Raw genomic sequence first — 27,146 nt, 5'->3', positions numbered from 1 at the left:
TATCGCATTAAGGCCTCCCCATCAATATCCATAGCACACTAAAATATATATAGTAAATGAAGAAACTCTGTCGCGACGTTTCTCAACATAGTTTGGCTAAACGGCATATGATTAAATCATAAAACTTTTTTTATAGAAAAAAGGCCGTACCTAGAATGTTATGAATCAATCTCGGAGTGCTCCGAGCAGCCGTTTTTCGCTAATAAATTCAAATTTCAACGATCTTTTCACGCTGTCATTTTTATTTATGTTGACATAAAAAACAAAATATTAGTACCTATTATAACCAAATACGTATATTACTCCAACCTTAAAAAATAATTTTATAAAAGTTTACTGATGAATTATTGAGTTATTGATAATGATTCAATCTAAATAATTGCAGATATTGATATCTCACTACATAAAGAATTGCAGAACATTGAAAGAAAGTTGACGTGGTATATATGATTTCAATAATTTAAATAATAATATACAAGTTATACAGAGTTTTTTTACTGAAAACTAGACATTTTTAAATTACTTGTGCTTCACAAAAAAAATGAATATTATCCACATACACATAACGCAATAAGATATTTGCAATTATTTACATTGAATCTTTATCAACGATAAATATTTCATCAGTAAACTTTTATAAAATTATTTTTTAAGGTTGGAATAATATACGTGTTCGGTTATAATGGGCGCTAATATTTTGTTGTTGATGTAAATGTAAACAAAAATGACAACGCGAAAAGATTGTTGATATTTTAATTTATTAGGGGAAAACGGCTATTCGGAGCGCTCCAACATTCTAGGTACGGCCTTCTATCTATAAAAAAATGTTTTATGATTTAATTATATGCCGTTTAGCCAAACCATGGGAGAAAAGTCGCGATAGAGTTTCTTTATTTACTATATATATATATAGTAAATAAAGAAACTCTATTACTATATATATATATATTACTCTATTTACTATATATATATATATATATATATATATATTAGTGTGCTATTGATATTGGTGGAGGGAGCTTAAATGAAAAAAAAAACAAAAAATGTTTGGCTCCCTCGAAGGTGTGAATATGAAAGGAAATATTTTATGTGAATCAGTGGTCTCTTGGGTAAACTGGTAATATGTTAGACCACGGGAGACTTGAACGTCGTAAAATTGAAAGCGCATAGGGAAACAATTTGATGCACGGTTTACGCGAAGCCAATTGATTGATAAGATAAAAAAAGCGCCGAAATAATTTCAAGTGAGGCAAATTGTTGCGTTCTTTTGTGATAGCTTGTTAAACGGATTTACCGGATAAAACTTGAAACAATCACTTTGCAGATAAGTAGAAAATGCGATCAAAGAAAAAGGCACTGAACGAAAGGGAGAAAGAGAGGCAAAGAAAGGGAAGTTAGGAGAGCTTTTCTTCTTGTAGGGTAGTTGCAAGAAGCAAACTATGTGTTCTGACTCGGCGTGTCGTGTATAATTGCATCCTTCCTCTTTAACTCCGCTTCATCATTCCACGGCAGTGACCCTAAATGCGCTCTTATAGCGTCGGCTATTGACACAGTTCGGGCTGGCCGCGGTTCGTCAATGATCTCGAGAGCCAAGCCAACATTCACGTACCTACTACTGTTATATGCATTTCTCTCTCTCTCTCTCTCTCTCTCTCTCTCTCTCTCTCTCTCTCTTTCGCTCGCTCTCTCGCGTGCTATCTCTCCCCTTCTATTTCCTTCTTGGCCCTTGAACCATAATGCTGCAAGTACCGCGTGCATCAGCTGTCTGTGCTTGATTAACGAGACATTTATGTAGTGTGCTTCGCGGAACAATGTTTGAAGCATTCATTGCTTCACCTGTTCATTCGGCCTCAATGCTATTGTCTCTTTCTTACTTTTGCCTCCCTAATTACCTACCACTTTTTCACGCTTCAGCGCAGACACATTTATTTGAAAGTGTGTGGTCAATAAATTTTGAGACTTTTAGACCAAACAAAGGGTGAATATGTTAAACTAATTATATCGTTTATACAATAAAAATCTTTTTAAACATAGTGAAGTAAAAATAAATTGCCTAATTACGTGATACATATTTCTTGAATGGCTTCGACTTTTTGTAATAAGAAATATGAAGAATTCTTGCTAAAGCTGCTTTTTAAAAACGATAGAGGCTTGTATTGACTTGCAGAAGCCTAAGAAGTAGCTAGGTGCATATTTTCTCATTCTCCCTTCGGCCACAACCAAGTATGAATAAGGTGGTACGACACTATACCAAGATTCAAAACAAACCTTCGAAATAAACATTATTTCGATGAAAGGTTGCCAATATATAACTTTCTATCTGATCAAATCGATTTTGAATGGTATTCGTTTGATTTATGATCTTAACTAAATGTAGTTGTATTTGAACCTTTGGTTAAACTTGAGTATGAGTGAAATGATCTCTAAAACGGATTAAAACTTAAATATAACATTTGAGATGTAATTTAGATCATTTTCAAGAATGAGATATTTGAGCATACTCCGGTGACGAGGTTGCGGACTATTCAATTGAACTCATAATATTCTTACAAATTAAGAAACTGTTGTGAAATGAGTCTACTTTAGTGTGTCATTTGGTGTCATAAAACAAATTTTATTTTTATACGTAAATTTTACTTCTAGAAATAACACCAGTTATGCTTCTCTATTGCTCTTAATTGTACTATTGTATGTAATTAAACAAATGGAATTAATTTTCGTAGGAACTGAAAACTACTTACCACAAATGTAGTTCAATGACTCGTAAATATCTTCATGGAGATGATAGTTTTCTTCAATCGCAGCATTCATTAGTAACTCTTGCCTAATAAATAAAACAAACAAATATTTGATATTTATATTGTGGCTAAAAAGTATTACATATTCCACGGCAAAGCTAGTTCATCGTTTGTGTTACGGCCAAAAGATAAATTCACCCAATATGCTTGAGCTCGTGTGAATTTTTCACAATGTATCATGCCGCGGTTGTTCCAACCGCAAACTATAATTTATCGTTGATGCTTTACAAAATTATATTTTGACAAATAAGTAGGATACGTTAGAACTGACTTTACATAGTTACTATATATCGTATATATTTTTCATACAATTAAACTGACTATCATTTCGATCATATATACGTCAGTAAAAAAATTCTATTTGTTTTGGTGACATAGTATTTATATTATACGACGAGAGACTTTTATTTTGAATATTTTAATAATTGTTGGAATTGTTAAACTCTTCTATTTTTATTTCATTTATTCATAAAAGCTAAGTATGTGATGACTGCATTAATACATAAAGAAAGGTAGAAACTGTAATTTGGAAGAGTTGCAAAGAGTATATGTTCATTTGAAATCTGAGATTGGTATAAAGATTTGAAATTCGATTTATTTTGGTGCTTGTTATTCCAATCCCCAATCTGTACGCAAAGGTTCGTTTGAAAGCTAACATTTATTACAAACTTTTATAGTACGACTACGTATTGTATATACGCATATAATAGAATATCAAAAGTCCCCCTCCCATGCGCTTTTTAAAGTCTTTATGGGCATTGGGCAGAAACTGGAGTTCGATATTGCTGCCAAATGTTACCAGAACTATGTCACGTTCGATTTTGATTCAATTGATACTTGATACTTTTATTCGATTTTTCTATCTATATAAAATATGATATCTCTCTATCTCTTTCTCATTTGCTTAAATGTATTTTTAAGTTTTTCAGGTTAAGAAACATGAACAAATGCTTTGACTGAGAGTTGCCTTCACGAGAATAATAAGAAAACGTTATGAGAGCTTGGTAATTTACTTTTTAGTATTTACCTAGCCATAATCAGATGTGTTTGTTGCTATAATACCAACTTTCATGCGCATAAAATATTGAAATTTAATTTCAACCATTGTTTTAAATCAAAATATTTTTCTAAAAAATAGTAAGAAAACATAATTCTGTGGGAAATCATACGTATGGGATGAGAATAAGGGACTTACACTTGAAGGACTAAACATAGATTACATGCTGTTAGTGTCGCCGTCCTCCAAGCACTGAAGTGCTGGGGATGCGCTCACTCTCTCTTTACTTCCCTTCGATAAGGGGAGGGGAGAGGACGCTTGCCCTCTCTCCATCGCTTTCCCGAAGTGTCTGATACTTTTCCACGCAGAGGGAAAGTGCCAGGCCCATCTACTCTCTTGCTCACTCATACCAGCTCCACAATTCTATAAATGACTTTCACAAAGCTTTTATGCTAGTCGATCTATTAACCAATAGCATAAGTACAACAAATAACACACACACACACACATGGACATATCCGTCGTAACATTAATTTTTTTGAGACTTACGTTTTGTTTGGTGGCAATTGATTCTACAGGTTGCAACAAAGGAGAATATGATTTCAGCGGTAAAAAGTAAACTAATAATGATGATTAAATGATTGCTTGATTTTGCTAATTGAAAAATATATTGAATGTTTTACTTATTGTAACAAACGTTGAATAAAAGATCTTTATTTTCGGAAAGAGTTCTGAGCATCGAGTGTGAGACCTTGCGAGAGACGCGAACAAGAAGTAACGGTTTTAGTAAAACGAGCTGGCGAGAATAAATAAAGACGTAAGATAGGAAATAATAAAAATTCGACTGGCTGATAAGTAACACGAAAATAGTGCTATGTATTTTGAAAGCAAAAAAAGAGAATAGAGGAAATGCGTCGAGTGAGAAAAGGCACACGCGTTGATGACAAGCGTGGCTCACGATCACCGTGCATGCTGCTTGAGTTCGGACCTTCGGTCGAAATTCGTAAAAGCATATAAAAACGGAAAACAAAGTTCACTGCTGCTCTTGGGTCTGATTATTGTCACGTGGTATGACAAAAAATTATGAAAATGAATCCACAGTTGCGTAGTTGATTAGTTTTAGCTTGCGGTTAGGAAGTAAGTTTGTGGCAACAATGTACAATTAGCTTAGTATTCTAACTAATGATAATTATTTAATTGCGAAAGCGGCTAAATAGTTGCTCAACGATTATTGTTTATCGATTAACCATGTAGCGAAACTAGAATCGAGCTTTCTACCACTAATTGATTGGAGTTAATTGTGAGAGAGGAGTGGATGTACTGATGTAGTCTTCGTTTTAGCGTGTGAGAATGAAACAGCGGCCTAAATGAGCGACAGATGATGCGATGAAGAACACCAGGGTGGCTTGTCACAGACCTACAATCGAGTCAGCGGTACTGCTCTCGGAGCTCAAACTCGACCCATGAACGTGCACCAGCGTGGAATGCGTTACGCAATCGTGAAGCCAGAAATTTCAGATTCGTGGAGCTTGCTCCCCGAAGACTGCAGACCCCGTGTGTGGGGTTCGCTCTTGGTTGCGTGGGTCATTTCATTTTGCTTCAAGAGTTACGGATAGAGCAATGATATAGCTTGTCATTAGGACCGGCAGTCTGGCGATCGAGAAAGAGCGAAAGAACAGGAGTGTTATAAGCGTGCAGGCGTATCTGCAAGGCTCAATACATGTGCACATAGCGAGACGGCGTAGATGGCTAGGCTGGCAGAAAATTCGGCAGCATACGACATGACGCAGAAAAGAAAAAGCACTGTGCGTTCGGATTCCGACGAGGCAAGTTGTTCCTTTCTCTCTGTTTTGCGCGCGCTACACTTAATTTAGATTAGTTTTGTTTTGTAAAATAGTGGCTTTTTTCTCACACGGTGAGGTTTTTCATGACGACTATTTAGTTTGTATGGAAATAGTTTAAATTTTTTGTACCGATTTTCAATAAAATTATATTTGAGTTCACCTTAATTAATATAACTAATTATATTCCTTTCGCACAATTGCTTAACCCTAACATTTATAACTTTTTGAGCATTTATATGATTACAAAACATAACACATAGATTTTCTATTGCAAATAAGGAATCCAACGCGATATTCAAAATTGATGAAAAATGAAAAATGAAAAGGATACAGCTGGAAAACCATAAGCACTGATTCGCGTAATAGAATTTCAAATTTCTTATTTTCTTACAATACAGTTAGAAAATTATCGATAACTATAATTATTTTTGGTTATTAACTATTAATTTTTAATATAATAAAGTCCTTAATCAGGAAATTGATGATTGTAATATATATTATATATTAGGTTATCAATAACAATTTTTCTCTCCAATTGTCAAAAACATGAAAATGCTATTTTATTTATGTTATTAGAATAAATTTATGCGTGCATGTGTATGTGTGTAGATACACACACACATTGCAGAGGCACGCACACGCACATATATGTGCAAATCCACAAATCCTTTAATTTTCAAGTTTTGGTGTATGTTTTTTGTTGATATTGAAGATCTAAATTTTATAAACGTTAATTATTTTAATTAATTAGGTTAAATAAAAGTTATGACGTCATCGATCGATGAAAAAACAAAATTTTATTTTAAACTATATTAATAATTTATTTATCCAATTTTTTGCTGTAACAAATAACAAATAACAAAAACAATTGGTAATTTTCTTTAATTACAGGTATAAATAGTTTAACTATAAATAAAAAACATTCTACTTTATAAATATTTTTATTCGAAAGAAATTTGTTTGTGTATTTTTTAACTTTGATCTATTGTCATTATTGCAATTCTGGCACTTATTCTTGTTTTTGAGGTTACTTTTTCTTTAGTAATTTTATCTTTTTTTTGTGTGATTGTTTAATCATTCTTTCTATTTTCTTCTTTAGTTGTTTATCAGGTTGAATTTTTTTCTATACTCTTTATTTTCATTACAGATTATTGTAAATTTCTTTATTGATTCCGAAACTTTTAAGCTACTGTTAGAATATCTATCAGGCTTGAAAGTAAAGTGAGTACATGATGGTTGAAATATAAACAAAGAACACGAAAGGTAATTCAAAAATAAGATTTCTTTCGACTCTAAAGTCCAAATAAGTTGATAAATCTTATTCGAATTCGGCGCGGGTCTCAAATTCTTAATCAATAAATTGTCCACCTTAACAATATCACTTTCTTCTATCAAAAAAATGTGTATTTTCGATAGTTTTTCTGATTTCGTGATAACGTCAATTATGTCATGGGCTGAATTTAACTTCTTTACCACATGCCACGCTCTGTCGTATGTTTGATTATCCTTCCGATACTATCAGCATAGCTTTTGCCATGACCAGCTGTTGTAAAACTCCAGGTTGCATTTGTTAGTTTTAAAAGTTGACAATGCAACTTAAATAAGAAAAAATTCGTTTTTTTTATACTGGGTGGAAGGTCCATCGCTTTGGAAATGTAAATTAGTTTTGGAACGAAAGTTTTAATGATTCCAAATATTGGCTGCATATGAGCCCAGATTTAGGAAGCATCGTGGCGAAGATATTCCGATGATGTACCGAATGTAACTCATTCAATTTTTTTCGAGTCACAATTTTTATAAGAAAAAGCTTCACTGTGAAGAGACATGATGTGCCTTTTAGATGCACCGAAATGTGCGCTTTGTATTTCAGACAAACTTTTACCGTAATAATTTTGAGAAAAATCTGACACATAGTGTTTCGTCGGCGCCTAAATTATTTTTTATATTATCAATTGTTCTGTACTGATGCCTAGTGTCGTAAACGTACTTCAAATATGTTGGTGCTTGTAAATTTACTTCATTCACAATATCTTAAATCATATATTCAAACCTTTGTTTTTTCATGATTTTTACGTGATAATCTAAATTTTTTGCATCTTTCCTTTCTACAGTCTCGGTATTCCATTGATAATAAAAAATTGGTTTATCTGTTTTTGGCAATTGAATCTTCTTATTTTTACAAGAATTGCTATCTTTATATATGCATAATTTTGAAGATGAATCATAGGTAACCAGAGTAATATAGTCAGTCGTATTTGCAAAAGATAATATTTTACATTGGAACAATTTCTTGAAAATCAAATTGAAGTTTTCATGAGTTTTACATAAAGACGTATCCCGGTCAGTGATTTTACGCTTACAAATCCAAAAAGGTTTCAAGCTGTAGAATAGCGATCGAAAAAATTTTATTGATGTTTCCGACTGGAATTTTCGGTATAAATTATCGACAGAATTTGCAAATATCTTATCCTTTGAGTGATTCAAAATTTCTTAATAGTATCTCTAGTCCCTGTAGACATGAAGTTTTCTTCTTTATAAAAAAATATCTGTATTGCGTTTGTGAAAAAGCAACAGGCTTTTTGTGTTTCTCATTTTTTCTAGAATAAGATACCTGCGTTCTTGACAAGTTATGTCTTTGTATATACTCAGTAAGTCAGATGTTTTTTTTCATAAATTTATATTGTTTAATAACTTTTCCTGCCAATATTTGTGCATAAAGCGATTTTTCTTTTTCACCTAGCAGTATTTTTTAATTTATTGCTGCTGTTTTAACAGGACTTCAAAATTCAATAAACGATTTTCGATAACTTTTTTCCCTTGCTTCATAATGCTTTTACCATTTTTTCGTAAATCTGGCTAATTTATATTTTTTACTTGCAGTTTCTCGTCGTGCTGGTAACATTTCTTTTTAAGGTTAATTATTCGTTTTTTCTTTTTATAAATGATTTTCATCTCAATTTCGCTTCTCGTCGTAAAACATATTACAACTACGATTATAAATTACAATTCCTTTGACAAAACGAGAAATCATTTGAGTCATTTTTTTTCATTTGAAGAGTCTTCATTATGAGAATATAATTGAAGCTGGAAATTGCCATTATTAGAAGAAAGACTTTCTTGTAAAGACAAGGAATGATCTGTATTTATATTCATAATTGGATTCATAAAAGATTCTGAACTGTTTGAAGCTGTGTGAATATAACTTTTCTCTGCAGTATGTAATCAAGGGAAACGTCATTATCGACTAATAAATCCATCGGAATGGGCGCGCGGATAGTGTTTGTTTGGAGTGATGTGTCTTTTGAACTTGATTTCAACCTTTTTGTTTGTCGCGTCATTACATCGTATGACATATGTAACTTTGGTCGTAATTTTACTGTCATCGATTGACAAATCTTTTTTTTCGTACTATTGAGATAGAATATATGTGCAATCCGGTGTTGATCATTTTTATAATAACGCTTCTTTGCAATCTCAGCCCTTTTTGCTCTTATTTTTTCTTTTTTTCTCAAGGCCTGATTGCCTTACTGGATCCATAGTGAATATTGGTAACTTCTACGTAGAAATCTGAAATCAATTTTTTATTTAACCACGACGAATAATTTCCCAAAATTTTAGGCATCTCACTGCTCGTAAGTTCGTAGCACGACTTACAACACAGAAGAGAGTGAAAGTCGCTCAAACTCTTTATTTACATATTCCGCTGGTGTCTGCGTCTGTAATCACGCGCAGTTAATCGTAGATGAAAGGTATTTTTTTTGAAGTTATAAAGTTATTGAAAATACACCAATGCCGTTTAAATCATATTTCAGCATGACAAATTGCCGTAATAATTATTTTAAATACGTTAAAAATATAGTTTAAGTTTATCATAACGGTCAAAATGCTAGTAATACATATTCAATTTATTTAAAATTATGCTTGTCAAATACACAAGCCATTCTTAACTAATTTCCTTCTGATATACACTGCCCGTCAATCACTTTTGCCATGCTTACCTCAAAATTAGGCAAACTTGAAAGTTTTGTATCTCGGTCGGAAATTATCGTATCACAGAAAACCGCAGGGTATTTTAAAGGTAATTGCAAAAGCTTCCATTTAAGACGTGCAGAGACTTAAAAATGAAAATATGTGTTTTTTACAGTAAAAAAACTGATTAAAAAAATTTCAATTTTTTTAACCTTGATTTAAATCAATGCTAATTTAGAACCAGGCGGTGGCGGGCAAATTGACCTGAGGAGTTCGGAGGGTAATGTCTTTCCCTTTAAAATGAGCTCCCGCGGGGTTCTATCCGATGTTTTTTAACCGAGTTACGGCGTTTTTTGTAAAAAGCAACCTTTTTTTCCAATCCTCAATTACTTCCACTTGCGTACGTTTTGGAAAAAAATGCTAAAGAGAAAAAAGTTTCATTTTGTGTCCAAGAATACGAAAATAAAGTTAAAATAAAGAAATAGAGAAAAAATTTTTTTTCGGTTTTTTAGAGCATTAAAAAAATAAAGGAATTTAACTTTTTTTTTACGCTTAGTTTTAAAATGTCTTGGGACGTAGTAAATCACAAAAAAACTAAAAGAAACTTTTTTCTCTTTGGCATTTTTTTCTAAAACGTACGCAAGTCGAAGAAATTGAGGATTGGAAAAAAAGGTTGCTTTTTACAAAAAACGCTGTAACTCGGTTAAAAAACATCGGATAGAACCCCGCAGGAGCTCATTTTAAAGGGAAAGACATTACCCTCCGAACTCCTCAGGTCAATTTGCCCGCCACCGCCTGGTTCTAAATTAGCATTGATTTAAATCAAGGTTAAAAAAATTGAAATTTTTTAAATCAGTTTTTTTACTGTAAAAAACACATATTTTCATTTTTAAGTCTCTGCACGTCTTAAATGGAAGCTTTTGCAATTACCTTTAAAATGTCCTGCGGGTTTTTGTGATACGATGAGTTCCGACCGAGATACAAAACTTTCAAGTTTGCCTAATTTTGAGGTAAGCATGGCAAAAGTGATTGACGGGCAGTGTATATGCATAAAATTTCAACGCGCTTTTTTCATTGATTCTGTTCATTAAATACTTCAATTTACACTTGACTTTACATGAAAATATCTAATAACGTTTGTGTGCCATTACAAATATTAAATTATGGAAACTGTTTACGATTTAAATAATAATTTTTCAATGCTTACTGTGTACAGTTTATTGGTAGCAGATCCATCGGACAATACGCAAAAGATTCTCTTTTGCATGAAATATAAGAAAATTTGGTTAACTTGTGGATAGAGAACGGGACAGCCAAGTAAAAAGCTTAACATTGTTGACTAACAAACAGTAAAAAAAAATTAATACCGCATTTTCGTGTTCTAGTAACTTTTTGATGAATATAGACACATGCATGAGCTTACAAGTCTATAACTTCTGTATAAATATCTGAAAAATCGAAGGGCTTAACAAAATTTGTCGGGGCATCGAAATAAAACTGTTATGAATTGTACATTTTTACAAAAGACGAAGATGATTTCATAATTTTCCAATTTTTCAGAAGTTTATTAAATAAGTTTTGATGTGTCTAGTTTAATGAAAAGATAGGTATTAATATCTAAAAATGTAAAAAAAATACTATGACTGTATACTGATATTGGATTCAGTATTAGATGATTTGTGACGCCTCGCTAGAAGTTAAAAGTTTCGTGGATTTACCTATATGCCATATTTTTATCATTTGTCACATTAGTCTTTTTAATGTTTCACGATGTATGATGTATTTTAAAATTTTAAAACAACTCTTATCATCAGTCAAATTAATTTATAACAATATTGAATCATTATTGATGAAAAAACTTTTTTGTAGGGTTTTTACTTGCAGGATTTTGAGTATAAAAAAAAATAATGACTAAGTACCATAAATTTTCCTCTTTTAGTATATAAATAACATATCTACAAAATTTGAGCGATGTGCCAGCATTTAAAAAAAATGTTATTTTCAAAAAAAATCAACGGTACCGTGGATATTCCTATCTAGGCAGATTGATATAATTGAAACTGTTTTCAGACTATGATGATTTATATAGAAATACAAACCGATTTTAGAGATTTTTACGCAAACAAATTGTTATGCTTGCCAATTTCAAGAACTAAATCGTTACTAGGCGATTTGTTTGTTCGTTTTCATGACTTTTATTTATTTAGTTAGTTGAGATTAAAGCTTCATACGATAAATATGCTTAACCCTGATTTTTGTGTTACGTTCAATAAACACATTTTTTCTCTTTTTTAATCAGTTGCTATATTTATTGTGTGATTGCGAGGATATGCACGTGTGAGCTGTTAAAATCTTTTTTTAAAAGAAGTATTATTAAATGAAAACTTTGAGGTAAATCTAATTGATTTTAAGCCATTTAAGTTACGAATGAATGTAATACACGATAATGTATCCTAATTATTCTCCATTAGCTATAATTTATGCAAACTAAGATTGAAAAGTATTTTTATCAATATTTTAACTTATTTTATTCAACGTTTTTAGATATTGATTTCTAGAAGATATGATGGTATCTAATTCAAGTTCTCTCGCTCTCTTAAACTGATGTGTTATTAAGCTATATGTATATTAAGCAGTATGTATTATTAATTTTTTTTTTCATTTTGAAATAGAAGAAAACTTAATAGAAAAGATTCACTTTTACATGATTTTCAAATTGTTCACATAGTTATATTATTTTTATATATTTAAGTAAGTACATTTTTTGTACTCTACTGTAAACTACTTCATTAAAATTAGTGTCCCTAAAACCATTAACTAACTTCAAAAAGACTACTTTCAGAGTTGTACGGTTTCTAGACTTCTGTAAAAGCTATGAAAGCTCGTGTTGCTTGCTACAAAATATTCTTAAAGTATAGAATGTAATATGGTTAAGAAGTATGGATTACTGAAGTCAAGAATTTGTAATATAATCTTAAAAATAGAAATAAATATTTTCTTATTTTTATTATAATTTGTTTCATTAAAGTAATTTGTTTCAGACAAGTGATAAGAAAAATTTGCTCTCGGTAACTCAAGAAATAGAACACTGGCATTCCTCGGGGAAGAGAGTGTCGGAGTCAATACCCAACTCAGGTTCCTGCTGAGAAATATCTATTAAAAACCATTGACAAGAAATCAATGAATTTTAATTCTCGATCAGAGTAGTAATAATGATCAAATATAGTCGATACGTCGAGTTTTTGAAATCTAATGATTATTATATATTATATATTGACACAAAAATATCAGCTTTTTCTATTCTATTATTTTTTTATTTTTCATTAAGTAATTGTTATTAACCAATTCAAATTGACTTACAAATTTGTCATATCGATCAGAATTCGAACCTATGACCCTGACATTGCTAGTCAAGGGTTTATCCATTGAGCCGTAAGCGCTTTTTTCCAATCCGTGTTAGAATTTTATACATTTACGGAAAAGTTTTATTATGTACTTTTATAATCAATTATATATATCATTATAATCAATATACATAACACTTATATTTTTACTAGACATAGTTCTTTGACAGTTATCTAATTCAAATAGATTTTAATGATTATTGAATATTGATAAATAAATTTTGAAATTTAATCATTTTTAATTATCACTAATCGCACTTGATACGAAGGATGGCTATCTAATATTTTTTAAATCATTTCAATACTTTTTAGCGGAATACAATATTTAATTAGATTCAATTGAACAGATTTACATACATTTTAATGATTTTCAATAAATAAAATCGTAAATTACATGTAATTTTTAATATATTCCTACTGAAAAAGTTCCATTGATCTCAATACAAAATCATTCATATTCAATAGTAATCAATCATTTTTAATAAAATGAATAGATCAATAGTTGAGTGACAGTGGGAAATCAATCAATTTCAACAGTTACTAATGGTAATCGTAATAAATAGTAAAAATTACCATTAATCTTAATCATAATGAATCATTTTGAATAATATTTTTAATAAAAAATAATTCATCAATATTTTATAACTTTTTAAAGATTTTTTACCTAGTTAAAGCATTTCTTGTAAAAAAACAAGATTCGTTTTTCAATGCGAATACTTAAAACAATAAGCGAGATAGAAAAAAAATCTAGACAGAAAAAAGATGTAGTGTTATCTATAGAACAAAGATCTGTAGTTCAAATTTGGTTTTGAAAAAAAAAAAAATTGTTTTCGATTATTTAGGGTGTTAATGCATTGTTTTTAATTTTCACTAAAGTGTAGCCAATGAAATACTTGCAAAACTATGTTTATTTTGTTGTTCTCAAATAATTAATAATTAAAATTACTATTTTTTACTTGAAAGTTACTTTACTTTACTAAAAAGAAATAAAAAAGTTAGTTAATATTAAAATATCATACATTGTTTTTTATATTTAGATTAATGAATCTTATTCAATGAAATGTTTATTGCAGTATATTACTAAACATAAGTCGAAAGAAAAGTAGATTACGTTTATATGGATTGTTTATAAATATGGATATACAAAGTAAATGAATTATTATCGTTGAATAAGTTAGTAGTTTGTTTATTGGCAATCAGTGCGGACCAATGATATCATTATAATCAAAATGATCAAAAAGAAATATTAGTAGTCAAACTGTTGACTGCAATATAAAAAAGTTTAAAGAAACTGACAGTGTAGAAAATAGACTAACTAGAAAATATTTAAGATAAACTACTGGTTAAGAAGAAATGTACATTGTTAATAATAGTTTACGAAATAAAAAATTATGTGTGCCAGATTTAGTTGCTCAAATTAATAAATCGTTATAATCAACTGCAAATAATAGTTACTAATATTTTATACCAATAGATAATTGGTGATAACTGTTATTTACAGTTATTTATAGTTATTTGTTTCTATTATTTCTTAAAATTAATGTATTTTGGTGAATAAAAATGTAAATAATTATTAGTAACTGTAAAAAACTGTTATTATTTAATAACATTATTTAACAGAAAATCTGACGTTTATAAACGGCTCTAAATTTTAAATAACTGAGTAAATATTACTAACTGATGATTTCTGTTTATTAAAATTTTATGCATAAATTATTTTTGATAGGGCGTTTCTCACTTACCAAATAATATTGAAATTCAATAGTGTAATGAAAAATTACCAATACAGAGTATTTTATTATGTAATTTATTTATTTTTATTTTATTTATTTTATTTATTATTATTGCAAAACATTCAATTCTGCTTAATATTATTTAAAATAATTGACAATTATTAAAAATCATTTCAACTGAATTAATACTTTAATTCAATAAAAATCATTCACACTATGTGTTGAATACAATTACTTTAATTAAATCGCTGTTCATTCGAGTGCAAAGCCAAATCTTTTAAATTGTTATCTTTACATATTATAATATGTAAATTTTTTTAAAAATATTATTATTAAAGCAACCATTAGTAATTATAAAATACAATTATATTAAATACGATTAGCTGTGGCTCTCTCATTCATCATTAGTTGAAATCAATAAGGAGCTGTTTGATAAAGTGCTATGGGATGTACATTCATATCGACAGTAAACTGTTTGATTAAATAGTATTGAGAAATTTTTGTTTTAAAATCTTTTATAACTTATCAAGTACGATTCATAAAAATACTATTAAATTGTTTTTTATTAAAATTATTATTTAACCGATTCATTATGATTAAAATGAATGGTTATTTGGACTATTTATTACGAATACCATTTGTCACCATTGATAATGATGGATTTCTAGTCGTCACTTAACTATTGATCTACTCATTTTATTAAAATTTTATTGATTACTCTTCAATATTAATTATTTTGAATGAGCAGCACCAATGGCACTTTTTTAGCAGGGGGTATCACTTCACTTCACTAGTATATTTTGGTAAGAAAACATTATTATAAATATTTCTCACAGTAAGCGAGAGAGCTAGCTATTATTTCTGCCTGGTAACTAACTGTTGCAACCACTTTGGTCGAAGATTATCATATCATCAAATAGTTATACAAAACTTAATCTTCAAATTGCTACAAAAAAATCATTATAAGATTGAACGAATGAATGTAAATACATCCGGTTTACACGTGACAATATCGTGCAAGTATTTTTTATAGAAAGTTTATTTGTGCTAGTTAATTACAGTATTTTTCCATAAGACGATTTGGAATGGATGTCGGTTAAGTAATTATGGAGCTGATGGATTATAAAAAAAAATTATTTGTATAGTTCAAAAGATCTATATGTTAATATAATGTAATTTTCAGATGTTATGTATAAGTTGGTTATATAAATTCGAATAGTAATAAAATCACTCAAGTCATTAATTTGTAATAATCAGGTACGTAATATGATTTAGCTTAATATGAAGTTTTGAAAATTAATTACATGGACAAATGATTTACTACGTATTATTTAGGAATAATAATGATTATACCTAAAGTGATGTTATTGTACGTTATTTTTCTGTATTTGTCTGTATTTTTCGGTAACTTCATCGGAGATTGCCAATCTCAATGAAATTGGATAATTTTATTTAACGTAGCGTTAGCGTTCTATATTAGATCCAATGGAAACTGCCGGAGGTGGGAATTGAACCTGTTCAGCCGACATATACTATGTCAACTAAGTTACCGAATAGTACAAGTTCAAATGAACATATAATACCATAAGTATCGCATATTATAGTTAAGCATCTAGTATAATTATAACTCTGAATGTACTTGTTTTTAAAACCATGTCCCATCAACAGCTAATTATAGCATGAATATTCAAGATTTACTAGAAAGAAGTACTAAAGATGTAAGTGATTGTAAAAAAGATGATTATAAATTTTCTAATTCTTATAGTTAAACGAATTCTAAAATTTACAAATTTCTGCTAACTAGTTGTAATCTTAAAAATTATTCAACGGTACGAATGAAGAGATTTTTATATTCATTTTATAACTTTATGTATGACCGAAACTATTGTAAAACATTCAATAAATATAGACAAGTAAACTCAATAAACATTAGAAGATAGTTCAGTAAATAATCTTAGAATACTTACACAGATTTTGCAACTACAGGCGGCACTTCAATTTTACTTAAAAGAGAGTCCAAGGCCAGTGCTATCACTTCATTCTGAAAAAGTACACGTATCATTATTACATTATTGTAACGAACCTTAATAATTATTAAAGAAAAGCATATTTTTCTAAATATTTTTATAATTATGCGCACGTATCAACATCCGCAGATTATCTTTCAAAGAACCATCCAACGACATTTAAATAAGATATTGCAATGTTAAGATAGGTTATTGTAACTTATAAAACAGTACTCTGTTGTTTGTGCGATGATGCTTGTTTTATAATTATGATTTCAGATCATCGTATCTCAAGTCATAAAATTTATTTCCAATCATATTTAGCCTTGCGTAAGTTGATTCTTTAGGTTCCAGGTTTAATGACGTAGTCGCTGAAAACGAATAATTTTGAAAACGCGAAGGATAATCTAATAATGAAAAGTTTTTTAACACGTATTTCACTTGAAATATTTGTAAAATGGCAAACGAAATCTCGACATAGTATGTGGCGAAATTGGATGGAGTTTTTTGAGCTGGGAATTTCAAATGAAAACCTTATTTGTGAATAACATAATCGACGACGTTGTGAGCAGTGCAAGCGAACGATGTCAGATAATCAAGCTTTACCTTGTATCTCATATCATCGACTATGAAGTACTCTCAGTTGAAGAATTTACTTGGGCATTCTACTACGAAGAACATGTGGGACAATTTGATTCACGTTTTCGAACAAAAATCGGTGTCGAACTAAGTACTGCTCATGTTAGCGATTCCACGCATATTGAATGCATCCTTCGAATTCGATAGTGAAACACATTACAAAAGTGCAGAATATGTCGATATAACTGCTGCATGTCTAAAAAAACTTGTTATGGCTGTTACGGCTAAAATTCTCAAAGGTACGTCGGAAAAATTAAATTTATATTTTCATACTGCTTGAAATAACGATGATTCGACTTGTTAGACTAAAATACTTAAGGTGGCGATTAATTCAAGATGAAAACAGGTTTAATTAATGTCAGTAATGAAGAAGTAATCGCGCCACCTACTGTGGTTAATTTGACTGAATATCAACTATAATACTGTTAGTGAAAAAAAAATGATAAAAATAAAGGCATCAAGAAAGACGTGAAAGCCATCGAGTGATTGAAATACCGCGAGAAAAGGAATTTCGCTTTAAAATGCCTAAATTAGTAAAAAGTAAACTGAAAAGATAAAAACATGACATAAGGAAGCTAATGTTTCGCAAATTTGCCACGTGATTATGCTTTCACAATTAACAGAATGTTAAGTCTATAGTTAAAATGTTTGAAACCTTAAAAACCCAACCAACCAAAGTGGTTAGTCCCGTTAATCAAAATCTAAACGATGTTTGTGTTAATAATTGTCGTGCGCTTTCTCTTCTTTTCTACGGTCGCCTCTTTCTCTCTCTCTTTCTCTCTCTCTCTCTCTCTTTCGCAGGACTTCGGGTGGGCGCACGTATTACAGCTGAATCGGCGCCTGGGTTTTCGAGATAGTTATCTGCCACACGCGTAGTACTGCGCTCTCGCTTGGAGTTTTTCAAAACATGTTGACCAGCTGCAGTCAAACGAGCATGGGCCAACCCGGAACCAACGGCCCAATTGAGATGCGATCTTTTTAACTCTTATCGCTTGTGGCGAAGAGAAGAATGGATGATCGCATAGCTCTTGAAGGAAGAGAAGCGATCCGAGTTTTCAGTTTGAAGTTGACTATCGTGCAACTCTCATCATCTACCCTAGCCTACTCGTTCAAGTAGTACGTAAATTCGCTGTTCTATCAGCACCAACTGTTTTCTTGCGGTCTCTGCGTCGGTGCCCAAACCACGCGGCTGCAGGGGAACGCGTCCAGTACGCCTTTCCGGGAGACCCTCTCCAACGCGGCTATGACGCCCATACTCCACGCGGTGGCAAGGGCTGAACCCGTTCTCGAGACGTCGACAGGACGTTGTGGACAGATCAAGACGGTCTCTCACCTTTAGCCCGGCTACTACATGCGACCGTAAGTAAGCAAGAGCTTTCCGCGCCTGTAATCGCGCCTTCGACCCACATACACGACCGTTAACCTGCTCTGTACGACGTTCCCCGCACTTTCGCGAAATTGTAGCGAAAAATTGTTGGCGACTTATTATCTTGTATGTGACTAGACCTCGGCTTTTTCCCATACCAGTACTGGATTTTTATGCTTTGGTCTAGTCACAACTAAATTTCACTCAAATAAACACTAAATATACATATTTATATCTAGTCATAGCCTTCTTCCATAGAGAGAGCGAGAGAGGCGGATAAAATTTGGGTGCAGGGGTGAGCGATGAAATAGACTCAGAGATATTACACACTTATCTATTTTGAACCTTTAATAGGCTAATAAATTAATATAATAGATAAATACACAAAAGGATAAACGAAGTAAAAATAAAAATAAAAAAGTAAAGTTAAAACCCTGAAATTCTCCGGGATAAAAAAACTCTGCGCTAACAAGAGGAACAAGCCATCAATTTAGGGTTCACAAAGAGGCTTACAATGATAATACACTTAGTGAGTGCCTATTACTAACTTTAAGAGGCTCGCTTAGCCTTCACAAATTAGGGGTAGAATGGCCATTCGTACGACAACGCTTACAAGCTCGACGCGTCTTTTTTTGTAGGGTGTATCCCAGGCTTAGCATGATGCAGTCAGCGGTCCCTTGATATGGAGAGATCCGATGCTGCTGAGAGGAAGCCACCCCACAGGATACGGTGTATCCTCAGCTAGATAGGTCACTCCTGGTCCTAGCCCTTTTGCATCGCTGGTGTCCTTACGTAGAGGTCACGCAACAAAATTATTCGACACGCTCACGAAATGTCGTCGATCGCACGACAAGCACCCTTACACTTGCAGAAGCGAGACTGAAGTCGAGAACGAGTAGACAGAGCCCAGAGCGCTTCTTTATGACCCGAACGTTTCTGCGGAACTGAACTCTCTTCCTTTCGCGCCTCAACTCCCTTTTAGCAAAAGGGGTAGCTTCTCATCTTGGGCTCACGTGGCAACAGTTTATGAGTTATGTAAAAGAAAAGGGATAATCGTTTTATTATCTGTGAAAGCGCGTTCGTAATCACTTACATATGGAGCGCATGCGGCGCGAACACTAAGATTTTTAAGAAATATTCACTTCGTATGCGCTCCAGGTGTTGACAAATGTGAGCGCAATTTCGTATTTTAGTTTAGAAGATGCGGTGCGGCGCTCGAGCGGTCGGCGTTTGTGTTTTTCCCGTTCGTGTCGACATGACTTGTCCGTTGCCACGCGCATGTGTCTAACACGAGGCGCTCTTTGGGGCAGTATTGGGCGATGGCCCCTCTCAGCTTAAGAAGTGATACGGACTCGCGTTTCATTTACACCGAAGGTACATATACAGTTTGAGGGCTGTTGGCAACGGATGAAGGGAGTGCGCGTGTTCGATGGCACGTGGAGCATAGAATGTGCGAATAAAGTTTTTTATGCCGGCTGAATTTCAGGGTCTTAGTTTTATTTTATTTTATATTAAATTTATTTACATTTATTGTTTCATTAAAGAGTCAAGTTTCTATTAAAAATGGTAGTGTTCACATTTAATTGTTCACATCTGCGCCTCATCCTGTCACTAAAAATTTTCCAAGGCAGTTTCTACTTAACTTAATCCTATTCCTTTATTTTCTTTTCTCGAATTAATGTGCTTAAATTTATCACCTAATATATAACAATATTAACATCATTTTTTACCAACATTTTCTTATAAATTATTTTTTAGTAATCAAACGTTAAGTTTACTTTTTCTTTCGTTTCTGTTTTATGTATCATGAAATACGTTACAAAGAAATTTTTTATTTCAATAAGCAATGTGGAATATCAATATATCGTATATATTTTACACATATGAAACAAATCATGAACAAACTTTTTATAGACTAGTAACGGAAGATGCACACATTGATTCACATATTTAATATAAATTATTTTTTTTAAAGGTGAATTTTTTAATTTTTTTACGAAACATATATCACAGTGGAAAAATACGGTTCAGTATAACAGTTTCGCGTATTTCAAACTCATGATTTATCATATCGAAGACTGATAAATAACCTTCTAATTCTTTTCAATTATGCAGGTCAAATTACTATTGAGCGTTTATTCTACTGTTCGAATAAAGATTGTTGCATTACAATATTTATTTTAATCTTATATATTTAAATATCAGATTTTCACTTAGTAATAGAAAATAATCAGAACAATCCCAAAATATAGCCTCTTGCTTTTACGAAAAGATTTATTCGTTCTAGTTTCACAAAGTGAAAATGAAAATACTCAGCACTTCAGCTTATTTGTTTCTACTTTCATTATCTTAAAAATAACCGTATGAATTATAATCATATGAATTTTTACTACTAAAATATCAACTCGAAACTATACATTTACTCTTATTTTCCGCCACATAAGTGTGTGTGTGTGTATGTAGCAATAATGCGGAGTCAACTTTAATAGAAATTTTTTTTCGAATGCATAACATTATATGCAGAAAGCGAATTCTATAAACATTTAATCGTTTGAAGCTAACACGTACATTCATCTATTTTTTTACTTGACAAACTATATCGATATGTTTCGTATAAAACTGTAACAATTCTGAAAATAATACCATTCTTTATGGCCTCCACCTTGTTCATTTGTCGAATGTTTATGCGTAATTCTGTTTTTCTAAACTTTGGAATACATAAAAAAGATACTGACTTGTTTTTCTTCAATTAATACAGAGTAAGTAATACAAAGAAGAATATATGGCTCGGGAGTTGATCAATATAGCTTACAATATTCATGATTTTATATACGGCTTTTTAAGTCAAAGCACATAGCGGGATATTTGCCTTTCATTGCTTCCCAACTACCAAAAATGTATATAAATCGCACCATGTTTCATTAAATTGAGTTAAATGCATTTCAAACCTATATAAATTTAGCATGCTCAATTAATTTTCGTATTTATTTCACTTTCCAATAGTAAATTTCGATACTAGTAGGCGAAAGTGATTTAAGCCTTGTGGACGTTTGCACCTGAGTAAAGCGCGGGTGAAATCATTTTCTTGCACACGTATCTAACTTTATTTTTCGATATGTCGTGTGCGAGACGAGATTTGAAACGCGCTTGCTTTCCCGGACGTGTGTAAATCTAGGCCTCGGGCATGGATTGTGGCAGAAGTTATAAAAAAAATTGGAAAGCAAAAAAAGCAAAAAAAAAAGAGATATAAAAAATATTATTATCGGACATTGGCACTCTGGCAGCTTGCATTCAATTAGTAGTGAATAATAACTTATATCTATTAACATTCAATTTTTTCACATTTCAAAATCGGTCACTAAGACAAACCAAGTGTAAGAGTATTTAATTCCTATTGCAAAATAGTTACTAAATTTACAATATCATGGCTCAAAGTAATATTTAAAAAAAACCATTTTTAACAGTTACAAAATTAAATTTAGATTATCAATGAATAAATTGTATGATTAGTCGGGGTGTCAAACTCAACTTACGGGAGCTCATCCCAAAATGCAGTTCTTAAATTTCGAAAAAGTTTATACGAGACAGGCATCTCATTCCCGCATACATGTTGTAAAGTGCTTTTCGGTGCAACGAGGGTAAAGAAAAATTCTAAGTTTGTTCAGACGTGCGCAAAGTCGTATTTTTGCTTTTTTTTGTATGTTTTGTCTTTTCATCTTTGTTTGTATAGATAATATTATAAACAGAGTATGTTTCTTTTAGTCGTATTTTTTCAATACACGAAGATGTCATGTACATCATGAAAAATTACGTTGCTTTCAAATTTACCAACCAAATCTTCTGTAAAATGTTTTTATCAAAATCTTGTCTGATATTTTTATGAAAATTCTTTCTAGCCTAATCATGCAACTATTAACATTTTTGAACAATTTGTTTTTATCGAAAGAAATTAGATTTTAGATTCTATTTGGTATAATTATAAAAAATTTTTGATGCTTATAGAACAAGCTATTTCCATTAAAATAAACATATATTTTCTTATTTGATGTTAATTATCTGCAGCTAGCAGAACAATTTACTATTTTACTTTATAAACATGGCTTCTCATATATTTTCACGCATAGAAAGAGCTTCTAAAATTATTGCCAAATCAGTGATCCATCCACGGAATACTTTCCTTGTGAAAGAATGAATTTGTCGTATCAAATTTATATAGTTCTCCTATATTAAAATCAGGCATTTTGACCTTATCTAAAATTGGCTATAGTGATTATTCAGAAACACCATAGTACCAAAATATGCCTTTTTTAGCTCCATTTTCTGTTTTCCTTCATTTCTACTAATACGAGTTCAGTCACTGTCTGGGTAACTTATGGGAGAATCTCTCATATTCAGATAATATGAATAGTTCAAAGCAAAGGTAGCCTTGCTAATGAATAGGGGTAAGATTAAAATCGTAGCTAAGACGGAGTAATACTTTTACTTGTAATACTTTTACTTTAGTAAATTTTCAAAACATATAGCCTAATGTTATTTGGTATCATCATTTTTGAGTTGAATTTTTTTTTATACCAACCAAATATGGTGAGTAAAGTAGGACAAGGACTCACTAAGTTTGAACAAACATAGATGTTTTCGTTTATTTTGAATTTAAGTTCTATATATAAGCCCATAGATAATGAAAATATTTATTGTTTTTTTTTCATTTAAGTTTTTTTACGTAAGATATCATTTTAGTTAAATTGAATGAAAATTCACTATCAAGTTTTCTTTTACGCGCTGTTTTAGTGAGAGGTTATTTATACAGTGCGAAATGACGGTTATATCTATATAGGTTGAGCTCGTATTCTTACAAAAGTGAATCGATAGAAAAATTAAAGAAGTTACAATCAGTCTATTACACTCACAATACATTTTTTAATAGAAATGTCTACTTCATTAATATTATTTATTATTATTTATTTTTGAGTTACATATGTATATTACCAGAAGATACTTGTAAATGGCTTGAATATATCAAAAAGATCTCATGGCATATTTGTTATAATCGTTCAAAAATATGAAAATATACAATGAAAGTTCAATTGAATTTATAAAGGTTCTTGCTGGAAAAATATATAATAATTAAATTTATTTCCTCTTGTTATGAGAGAATAATTTTGTTACAAAAGGAAATCATATTTTAGCCACAATTATTAGAAATCCTTTAATTCCAAGATGATTCATTTTGTAGTAAGAAAACATTATCAGTGTAAATAATGAAGAATTTTTAGATATAGAAATACAAGAAAATCTAAAATATTCTACAATATTTTATAAAATTGATGTTCAAGTAGTTAAAACGACACTTTTGTACCAAGTATTCGTGTCTATTTTCTGTCTTTAAGAAACTTCGGAGAGCAACGAATATACTTTTCTTTTCTATTTTTCAGCGACAATGTTTGTTTTTCTTAAATCCGCATAAAAAGAGCAACCAATAAAGTTTATTACTTCGAAGTGAAAGGGTCGGGCTCGGTTTATTACCAAGATACATCTAAGCAGCGACTCGCCTGCTTGCTATAAGTGTGTTGTCTTAGAATTTTATTGAGATCTTCTTTTATTCTTGAAGAATGGACACGAGACAAGAAAAAGTCGCTGTTGTATCGTTCTCGTAACCAAAGAATGAAGTCTGCATTAGATGGATATGCAAATTTATTTATTTAATACAAGGGAAAAATACAATTTCCAAAGATTTTTTTAAGAGAATGAAAAACACTTATGTCAATGAAAGGAACAATAAATTTCAGAAACCAAATAATTTTGAAAAAATTTTACAAAGTATTTTTAAGAAAATTAACTAGTTTTTAACATGGGCAATAAAAAGTTTTCTTTATTAGAGAGCGGGGGATCTTTAGTCCCTTTAAGCGAGTGTTAAATAGTGAAAATTGAATGTTTCATTTGTTGCTCTATAACCGTTCTGACATAAATATCGTCATGAAACTGTTTTCGTTTCAAACTAGTTGGAATAAACTTTAATTTTCTTAATTATAAGTTTCAAAATCTAAAGTATTTCTATGCCTCTTTACATCATTGCGTATATACATATCAGTTTACTTATGAAATAGATTTTGCGCCGTGTACAAATATAAACGTCAGAGTGAATGAGAATATTCTAGAAATACTTTCTTTGTTGATGTCGATATTCTGAAATGCAAAAAAAGAACAATCTTATTTGAAAAAGTACTCCATCTTCGAGCCCAGGGGTTAACGAAAAAATTAAGTCTTTAAAAAATGTTTTTCATTTATTCTGTTATTCCAAATAATGTACGGCGCTAAAGGAATGTCATAAATAACATTATATACACACGATTAGTTTGTGGGCTAATATCAACCGATTTAAGATAAAAAAATTTCATACGGCATACTGATATATTTATTAGAACGATTTAACACACCAATAAAGAAAAGTTTAAGCAAAATAATAATAAGAATAATAAATATAAGATAAAATGAGGAATATAATGGTATAATTATTTGAAAATTTCTTGTACTAACTTAAAACTATTGAGATTAAAATCAAAGATGGTATTATTCAAATAAGAAATATTAATATTTGTATTTTCTTTCCATAACTTAATGTGCTTATTTGGAGGAATTCGGCAGGTTCTTGTTCCTGAGAAGAAGTTGATTTTAGTTTTATAATCAATAGAATAATTTTAGAAAGACGATGATGGTCAAAATAACTAACTCGTAGTCTGTACGTTGATTATTTTTTCCAAGAAATTGAAAAATATCGATATGTTATTATGCATAGTTAATTAAAATTTGATTAATAAATAATAATTCGCAGAAGGAATTCTCATAAGCTGAGGGAATTTTCCATTAAATACAGTTGTAATAGAATTATTTTGCTTGACAAAGAACTATTCTTGAAACAAGCAAACCTCGGTTTATAGTAAGAGGATTTTCTCAAAATGAAATTTTTCTTAGTATGAAGGTCACTCATTCCTAGTGTAATTTAGAAAAGTCGTAATTATTCAAGGACATGTTACGTTTTCTTGCGTTTAATCTTGAAATAAGTAGTATATTCAGTAAATGGTCAGACGTAGAATTATTCGGTTCATGTAATTTATGTGACTCGAATGAATGTGCAATAAACCGACGATATAATTATAAAAATTCGCTTGGGCTATTGTGGCACGTTAACGTGGGATGAGCTTATATTGAATGTGGTCAGTGAGCATTGCATCGAAAGTTAAGCAGTGCACGCAGTAGGGGATCGATTGTTGAGAGTAAAAGATATCTGGGCGTGTTACCGATGGATTGGTGAGCATGAGAACGGCTGCCTTGAGGTGCTTGAGATTTAGCGTCTGGTTGTCTTCCGACTCGTCGATCTCCTCGCCGAGCAGCGAGGAGGTGATCTGTACCGAGGCCTGCCGGCACGGCTTGAGCTTACTGTCGTCCTTGTTGTGGTGCTGCGGCTGCCTGCTGGATATGGCCCCGGTGGCGTCATAGTTGGTCCCGTCATCTTGGTCGGTGCTGCCGAGGCGTGCCAGTTGCGAGAACGGACAAGTCATCTCGTGGTTAGCTTGGCTTAGCGTGATCTAGCTCAACTCAGAGCACGTGCTCGGCGAGTGGGCGCGAGCTGCACAGCGACAGCTTGCTCATCGATGCCACGCTGCACGACGAGCGTGGCGAATTGTCTACTGGCGGGCTTGTGCCAGAGCGAACGTCAAATCAGCGAAGGTTCAGAAGAAGGCTCGCGGAGTAGGCTTCAGGAGGCGAGGCCGGTCACCATCGACGGGCCAGGGGGCAGAGAGCGCTGTCGAGCGCGAGCGACCATTCATTGGAGTGGATCGGATGGCGGAACACGTCCACGTGCGACGAGAACTGCACGCCACCGACGCCACGCGCCGCTTTGACTCCCGGTCGTCGGAAGCTCGCTACTGCATTAACGCTCGTGTTAGCTTGCTGCACAGTGTTTCCCCTTATGCTCTATGTTTTCATAGCGAAGGCGAGGCTTCGTTTGCAAGCCACCTCTCCTCCCTATTGTCCGACTGTCCTTTCTCTCGGGGCCGCTGCTGCTTCTCAGTGTCGCGCGTCTGCTGCGTTTTTACGCGAGCGCAATCGAACGTAGTGCTGGCGTGTCGGAGCGCACAGCGCCATACTGCCCTCGAGAATTGAGCGGGTCGCAGTCTGCTTGCATTCTCTCTCTCCCTCTCGCCATCTCTCGTCTCTCCCTCTCTCTCTCTCTGCCTCCCTCTCTCTCTCTCTCTCTCTCTCTCTTTCTCTATCTCTCTCTCTCTCTCTTGGCTTGCGCGCGCCTAAAGGGGGGAGTAAAACGGGGTGACGAGGCTAGCAAGCACACGAGGGGGAGGAGAACAAGGCTGGCGGGGTGGTGGAAGCTCGTT

General features: G+C 32.1%; 1 protein-coding gene across 1 annotated transcript in view; it reads right to left on the bottom strand.

Moving 5' to 3' along the window:
- LOC131663063 (head-specific guanylate cyclase) overlaps positions 1-26,894 on the bottom strand; it is a 43,195-nt gene extending 16,301 nt beyond the window's left edge. Inside the window, exons 1-3 of the mRNA XM_058933140.1 lie at positions 26,052-26,894; positions 16,713-16,786; positions 2,742-2,824 (exon numbers count right to left, since the gene is read on the bottom strand). Of these exons, the coding sequence (XP_058789123.1) occupies positions 2,742-2,824; positions 16,713-16,786; positions 26,052-26,312 (418 nt within the window). The 5' untranslated portion in view covers positions 26,313-26,894. The remainder of the gene's footprint in view (positions 1-2,741; positions 2,825-16,712; positions 16,787-26,051) is intronic.
- Between the last annotated feature and the right edge of the window lie 252 nt (positions 26,895-27,146).

Source organism: Phymastichus coffea, unplaced genomic scaffold (assembly GCF_024137745.1).
Source record: "Phymastichus coffea isolate CEN01 unplaced genomic scaffold, Cenicafe_Pcof_1.1 PCOF00031, whole genome shotgun sequence".
Lineage (NCBI taxonomy): Eukaryota > Metazoa > Arthropoda > Insecta > Hymenoptera > Eulophidae > Phymastichus > Phymastichus coffea.
The sequence above is the reverse complement of the archived record's forward strand: the minus strand, read 5'-3'. Positions and strand labels throughout refer to the sequence as shown.